Source organism: Octodon degus, unplaced genomic scaffold, assembly GCF_000260255.1.
Source record: "Octodon degus isolate 3935 unplaced genomic scaffold, OctDeg1.0 scaffold00011, whole genome shotgun sequence".
In the NCBI taxonomy this organism is placed as follows: Eukaryota; Metazoa; Chordata; class Mammalia; order Rodentia; family Octodontidae; genus Octodon; species Octodon degus.
The window spans coordinates 9,186,128-9,193,935 of record NW_004524587.1 but is presented as its reverse complement, the minus strand read 5'-3'; the positions used below and the strand labels follow the sequence as shown (position 1 = coordinate 9,193,935).

At 49.1% G+C, this 7,808-nt stretch overlaps 1 protein-coding gene across 3 annotated transcripts in view; it reads right to left on the bottom strand.

The window, feature by feature from the left end:
* Marveld3 (MARVEL domain containing 3) overlaps positions 1 to 5,003 on the bottom strand; it is a 22,934-nt gene extending 17,931 nt beyond the window's left edge. For all 3 annotated transcript variants that reach the window (XR_002819887.1, XM_023709348.1, XM_012513513.2), the window contains exons 1-2: positions 4,575 to 5,003; positions 1,711 to 1,844 (exon numbers count right to left, since the gene is read on the bottom strand). Coding sequence is in view for 2 of the 3 variants with exons in the window: in XM_023709348.1 (XP_023565116.1) it covers positions 1,711 to 1,844; positions 4,575 to 4,972 (532 nt within the window). In the remaining variant the exon portion in view is untranslated. The remainder of the gene's footprint in view (positions 1 to 1,710; positions 1,845 to 4,574) is intronic.
* Positions 5,004 to 7,808: the final 2,805 nt, after the last annotated feature.

Genomic DNA, 7,808 nt, shown 5'->3' with positions numbered 1-7,808 from the left:
TCTCTCTCTCTCTCTCTCTCTCTCTCTCTCTCTCTCTCTCTCTCTGTGATTTCACTGGCATAGAAAAGAAGTAACAAATGACCCACTCTAAGGCAGGTCTAAAACACTTTGGGTGACCTTTACCCAGGTATGTGTTTCCTGCTGGAGACAAGTTCCTGGTGTTGTGTTGTGCTTATACCTGCCTCGCACATCCAGTGGTCTTTATAAGCTTGAATATGTTAGCCTCTGAGGGCTGAACCATCCTTTTATGACCTGGATTGGAAACCCAAACTTCAGACTCAAAGCCAAATCAAGACGCAATCAAGGCTGGATTACAGCTTCTCAATCAGAAGCCCCAAGCCCTGCCCTTTTCTCTTTGTAAGTCAATAACAGAAGGAAAAAGACCAAAAAATCTCTCTAGGATGAAAGCCTGTTGGCCAGTCCAGGCTCTTTCCCAAAAGTTGTATCATCTGGGAGAAGAAAGTCAAGCAACTAAACCATTTGAGGCCTCAGAGGGTTTCAATTCCAGCTCTGGATTTAACGTACCAGCCCTGACTTCGGGTAACTCACAAGGCCCCTTTGAGCCTCAGGAGTTGTTGAGAAAATTAAGGCAATGGGATTGTGCCTACACATGTAAATTTGGGTAATGATTCTTGTGCCTAGATTACCCAGAACCTTTTTTCCCCCTTATTTTCTTTTGGTACCAGGAATCAAACTCAGGCTCTTATACTTGATAGGCAGGGACTGTGCCACTGAACTATGTTCCGGCCCTGCCTGGAGCCTTTTCATCTAAGTTTCTTACAATCCTATAATCATGTAAATCCTTGTAATCATCCTACAATACATTTTTAGTTATGAATTGCAGGATTTCTCCCCCTTAGGCTGGAGTGTTTTCTCCCTTAGTCACAGGCAGCCCAGGGAGATTTCTCACAAATCACATGCACCATTACAGCTCGTCCTGACAAACCAGATTTTCTTCATTACTTGCAAGGCCAGGGCCTGTGCTAAGAGAGAACCCTGGGAAGCCACATTTGGAGCTGGCATGTATTATTTGTTTTTCAGGCTTTGGGTATACAATAAGGTGGGTTTTTGTTTGTTTTGATTTTTGTTTCTGATGCAACAGGAAATGGTGCACTGAGTATATACTAAGGTAAACAGTTTCATGACATTTTTGTTCCTGTGTGTCTGAACTTGGCCTGAATGTAAAATATAATTATTTCTTCCTGGGTATCCCCGGCAATGACATTTAAGTCACTGATCAAATGTATATATGTATTCTTCATGTAATAAAAGTGAATTTTAAGGCTTACTTAAAAATGAAAGTCACTGATTTAAGTGTTTGGACATCAGGTCTCCAAGGAGATCATCTGCTCCTGTTCATGTGGCTTGGGCTGCAAACTGGCTGCCTACTGGGCAATTTTCCCTCTCCTCAAACTCAGCCAGTGGAGCCTCCTTGCCAACAAATGACAACCCACTTCTACTGGCGTCTGAAAGCTGCAAGGACAGCTGCATGATGCTGCAGGCCAAAAATCACAGGAAGTCTACCAGCACTTTGCAGACCTTCTTTTTTTTGAAGGTAAGAACCCCATGCAAATATAAAATGAAAATGCTAGGAACCCCAAAAAGTAAGTCTGCTTAATTTTGGTTAACCAACTCAGAATCGCCCCCCACCCCCATTTTCTAGCACGATTTGCAATGACCAACGGTCAAGCTGACTCCACTGAGGCTCACCTCTCCCAGTGCACAAGAATCTGCATTTGTGGCATTCCAGAAGTCCTTCAGCCTCTGACTGGTAATATTCCACTTCCTCTTGGCCAGACCTGGGGTGTGCAGGCACATATCTCCCGGAAGGGGGTTCACCATAACTGGAAAGCACATGCAGCCATTAGAAAAGGGCTTCCAATTCAGTGGCTCGCTTAGTATTAGAACCTGTGAATCTGTGATAGGCTGAAACGCTATAAAATATGCAGAACAGACACAAATGTTGCACCGGGTTTCAGACTCCAGAGAATCCCCTGGGCTAGGGCCCCACAGGACATCTGAGCATGTGGCACATCTCTCTAAGTAACTCGTGACAGATCCTGTAATCCTATGTATCTGAGCATCACCACCACTGAAGCCACTTTGTTCACCTGCCTGTGGGGCTGACTAACCAAGTAGCTGTCTAACCAGGTATCTGTGAACTACCTTCTTTGGGAGCTGAGGTTCTCCATTCAGCATGGACCACGCCTGATCAAAAGTCACTGCATCCAGAAGAGCCTGACTGTCCTCTGGGCTGGCATTCTCTTTTGTCCCTTACTTTGGAATCCCTCGAGGCATGTGGAAATGGAGAGACAACATCTGAGAGTTTCTGATCATCTCTTCCTCTGCTACCCTTGGTACTTTCAGTTTCTTCTCTTCCTGCTTTATTTAGCACACAGTGGTCTTTGTCCAAGACTCAACGGAAGGCTGCACTCAACTTGCTGGGATCCAGGGATCGTTCTACAACATGGTCATGTCTGTCTTAGCTTTGAGATTCTTAAAACTTTTAATTCCTCAGAGGGGGGCCTTGTATGCCTCTCTGTGTTCATAACCTCCAACTCACAAACTCAACTATGGTGGGTTTCTCTTTGCCAAAACTTGATGGGCTGTGCCACGCTTCTGGGTCACTGCAGAGCTAGTGCTCTGAAGGAAACACCTTCATCTGCCTCTGCCAGTCTTCCCTTCTTCCTTCTCTAGAGATCAACTTGAGGTCTAGTGACTCTCTTGAGTCTGGCTAGGAGCCCAGCCCCATTCTTTCCAAGTTCCTCCTGCAGGGACCCTGTCACACTATGCTGCAACTAGCCCATGCTAGAGCTCCATCCCTGCATCCTGACCATTAAATGTTTAACCAGAGAAGAGACAAAAATAAGTTACCACTTAGTTTCAAGCATCAAACCTGTTGTGAGCAAAAGAGGCAGAAAAACCTGAGTATTTCCTTCACTCATTATAGGGTGCAATGGAGTGGAATGGGGGAACTGGGTTTCTAGTTTATAAGGAAACCTACAAACGTAGGTTGATTTCCTAGTCAGGCAGTTGCAGTATGATGTGGCTTGAGCCAGAACAAGAGCAAGGGCCAGTGACATATCTGACACACCCTTTGTCCTGCTAGTTGGTTTTAGATAATATAACATAAACTCAGGATAGTAGCTTTCCCACTGTGTGGTAACAACTGGGAAAGACTGGGCTCAACCTCCCAGGTCCCACAGGAATGCTAGGTGTCAAAAGGCAGAAGGCATCCATGGCCCCAGAACCTGTCTCCTTGGTGGGGTGGGCAAGGGTGACATCCCATCTATTCAGTCCCTGGGCCTGGAACATAACCTGCCCATTCAGCAGCATTTTTTTTTTTTTTTTCATTTGAGTATTTGGTAAAGGGTCTCACTATGCATATTGGACTCGTAGTGATCCTCCTGTTTTCAGCCTCCCCAGCGCTGGGATTACAGGTGTGTGCCACTATGCCTTGACTCTGGCTCTGGCTCAGTGCACCCAGGGGTGGGGCTGACGTAGCATGTGGGACCAGGATCAAATCCTGGTCTGGGCACTTGCCAAAGCAGGTTTTTACTCCATTGAGCTATCTCACCGGCCCTCAGCAGCATTTGTGCAGCTGGACTGAATGTTAGCTCCCTAGGTGGGGTGTGGGGACCAGGCCACCCTGTCTCTCTGTTACACCTACACTCTGGTACCTCACAAGCCTTCCAGAACATTTGGGTGCTCTCTCCTTACAGGGTTTATGGGAATGCTGTGTCCTTCAAGGCAGAAACAATGAAGTTGGTTTATTCAGGACAGTGAGATCGCCAGCTGTCGTGAGATTTAAAAGAGGCTACCTAGAATGGCCTCAGAGACAAAAGGGTGACAGTCTATGCCTTCGGTGGGAGACGTGTGGATAGGCTTAGTTCATCGGATGAAAGTGTAGGCTCTCCCAGCTGTGTTTCTGAAATGCATACAGACCTGGAAGGGGTAATACATTACTCTATTAACTCTTTTTTCTTTTAATTTTTTAAAATGTATTTACTACAAGGTCTACAGGTTCTCACTACCCAGATGGGACTCATAGTGATCCTACTGTTTTCAGCCTCTCAAGTGCTGGGATTACAGGCGCGCGTGCATCACACCCAGTCTCAATCCCCATTTTAGAGCACCCCGGGGGCCGGTCCGCACAACTCTATTAACTCTTTATTGGGCTGACTTTAGAACACAGGACAAGGGTCTCCTGCCCTTAGGGCGGCCCTAGGACCACTGGAAGGAGCTTGAGGGAGGAGCCTCTGGTTAGCCCCACCCACCACAACTACTCAAGACTACTTCCTCCTTTCTGGACCCCCAAACACAGACCCTGCAACTGCAAGAAGAGTACGTTCTGCTTTGCTAATCCGGTTTGGGCCACAAGCTGGGAACACAGTTAGGTTTTCCTTCCCCCCCTGGGTCAACCCCAAAAGCGCCAAAGGGACAAATGTCGTTTATTCCTTTAGAGCAGCTTCCTAGGAGGAGTAGCAGGGGGACCAGTGCAGTGCCTGGACGCCCCTCACCCCTTACTCTCACTTCACCCGGACCCTCCGCGACTCGGCCCCAGTCCCCCTCACCTCTCCGGTCCGCGGTGCGCGAACCCCTCCTTCCTCGGGGCCGGCGGCTCCGGGGTTTCCCAGGGCGCGGGCCAGGGGGGCGGGGCCGCGTCCCAACCGGGTCCCCGCGGCTGCTCCGGCCTCCGGCTCTGGCGGGACTTTGCTGGGACTCCTTGCTCACCCGCGCGGCGGCCCGCGGCCTGGGCCCGGTCAGGCCGGGCGTCGCGGCCTCTGTCCCGGTGCCTGTCCCGGTCCTCGCGCCGGCCCGCGACGTCCCTGCGCGCGTCCCCGTTCCTTTCCCCGCGCGGCTCCCCGGCTCGGGCCCGTGGTCGCTCGGGGTGGCGCGGGTCAGGGCGCGGGCGCCGGCCCGGGTCTCCCTCTCTCGGCCGGGCCTGAGCCCCCGACGACGCCTTTTCCATGGCCCGGGACAACCCGAGGGCAACAGCCAACCACAAGTTTTCCGGGAAGGTGGCCAAGCCCAGGGCGGGGCGGCCGGTGGCACCTGTGCGCACGCGCACTGGCCTGGAGGCCCCCCGGAGCGCGCACCTGAGCGCCGGGTGGCTGGGGCGCCCGTGGGCACGGCCGGGAGTCCCGCAGGTGGGATGTGTGTTGTGGAGGATACTGGGGGCCTTGCTGACCCAACGTGCAGCAGGGCCCACAGCCCACCGCACTATGAGCTGTGAAGGGTTCCCTAGGTGAGCTTGCAAGGTGGGCAGCCCTGGGAAGCTACCCCTGGCCACCTCCTGTCAGTCACCACACCCAGCAGGTGGGGGTTGTTTTCCCAGAGCAGAACCACCCACTTGCTCACCCATTCACTCACATCCACCCACCTACCCTGCCATCCACTGTCCTGCTCTTCCTCCTTCCCTCTAACAACAGCTGTGCTGTAGGGTGCCTGAGGCCAGTTCTTGTATTACCATAGTCCCAGACCTAATAATACCTTTAAAAAATGAAGAACTATGCACAACTGGCAGCTTTTTATTTTGCCAAGTAAGAATATTTCTATTGAAAACTGGCACCTCCCAATGAATTCTTTCTCCAAGGGTATATGAGCACCTGTATTCTGTAGGTGTGTGCTGTGCTGGAGAGGCAGTGGTAGACTCTACTTGCACAGTGCCTCTGAGCTGGTGTGTGCATGAAACAAAACAGCAGGCAATAAACAAAGAAAGAAGACAATGTCTAAAACTTAATGGAAAGCTCAGGTTTCTTTATATAGGTGGGGGAGCGAGAAATTCTGGGAATTACCTTTATTTTATTTTACTTATTTATTTTTGTCTTTTCAACACAGAGTCTTGTGATGCAGTTCAGGCTGGCCTTGAGCTCACTTTGTAGCCCAGGCTGGCCTCGAATTTGCACTGATCCTCCTGCTTCAGCCTCCTGAGTGCTGGGGTTACAGGTGTGTACCACCATGCCCAGCTTATTTATTTATTTATTTATTTATTTATTTCGGTACCAGGAACCAAGCTCAGGACCTCGCACTTGCTGGGCAGGCACTGTGCCCCTGAGCTACATCACTGGCCTATGCATTACCTTTATATTTTTCAAAGTATCAGGGTTCTGGGGAAGTGCCAGTTTGAAGGCCCATTCTGCGACTGTTGTGTCCAGGCAACTGACACAGAACATGTGCTCTAGTTGGGCTAAGAAGATATGTCTTTTGAGCACGTTGTTTTGAGACAGGGTCTTACTGTGTAGCCCAGGCTGGCTTCAAACTCATGACAATCCTCCTGCTTCAGCCTCTCGAGTGCTGGGATTACAGGTGTGCACCATTATGTCTGGTGAGCAGCCCCTAAAATAAGTTATTTACAGTCACGGCAAAAGGAAATGCCTTTCTTGAACTTTGACGTGATTGTGCCTTGGCATTTGTTTTGATTTATGTCTAAAAGATATGTTCATAGGTGGGGACTAGGGGAAGTGATTGAGTCAGGGAGCACTATATTCATCAATGGATCAATCCATTGATTAACTTATGGCTGTTAAGCAGTGAGGCGTGGCCAGAAGAGGTGGCTCACTGGAAGGGTACATCCGTGCTCTCTTTCTTCCCTTCCTGTCTGTCTTAGTTACTTTTTACTCATTGCTAGGACAAATACTCTACACTCAAAATGAAGGAAGGAAAGGTTTATTTAGCTCACAGTTACTGGAGGGTTCAGTCCATATCCCGCTGGCTCCAAGGCGCTCGGCAGCAGTTCATGTAGCAGAAAACAATGAAGAGCAGAGGAGGAGCAGCAGCTGCTGCGTCCATTAAGCTTCTCCCTTCTGCGCTGACTGCGAACACTGGCGCTCCATGGCGGAGATTGTAGCTCTTCCAAAGTGGTGCAGCTGCCAAGATCAAGCTCCTCTGAAGACTGGAACTTCTCCACTGAAGCCGGGCAGGGCGGCAGGAAGCCTTTCTCAATTCCTGGGCCCTACCCACCTGCAGGCCCCCACCCAGAGAACTGCCTGAGCTGATTCCGCCAAATTGACACAATGTATCAACTAACTCACAGTCCACCCTGGATTGAATAGGTTTTCTTTACTATGCGTTTTACCACACTGCATCTGTCTTGGGGCCGGCCAACCATGGACTTGATCTGCTGAAACCATGAGCACCGAGAGCCAAAGTAAACCTCTCCTATAAATTGCACCGTTCAGTATTTTGTCCCAAGGATGGAAAAGTGACTAATACTACAGCATTTCATTTCTTATTTTGGCTGGAACCACAACTCTCAGTGGTTACTATCTTTGCAGAATGGTTATTCAGGGACAATCAGAAGTCTGAGTACTTTTGGCTTATTCACTTAGTTTCTGCTCTGTAGTGATAAGGTTGTGAATGTGTCCCCCGGCCATTTCACTGGAGACTTGAGGGCCTACCTCCAGCCTTAGTCCTGCTGTTGTTGCCATGGAGGCTACAAGATGCAGCACAGAGCTCACTGACATCAAAGGGCTGCTGTCCTTCTCTTTCAGTTTCCATGGCCTTCACAGTGGAGACAGTTACCATCACACAGAACTTTCTATCTCTGAAATCTTTTTTCTTTCAATTTTAAATGTACAAAAATATTATACAATGCAAAGAAATATAAAACTGTGTCATGTTGCTATTGATAGTTGTCTGGAGGTGATGGGCAGTAGTGGCTAAACAAGTCCTGCTGCTGAAGGTTTGTTTAGAACTTCAGAAATATATTTTCTCTTGGCAGAAAGCAGTCTGAAATCCTAATCTCATTATTCCTTATTTCCATATTGTAAATACTTTTCCATGTCTTTTTTTTTTTTTTTTTTTTT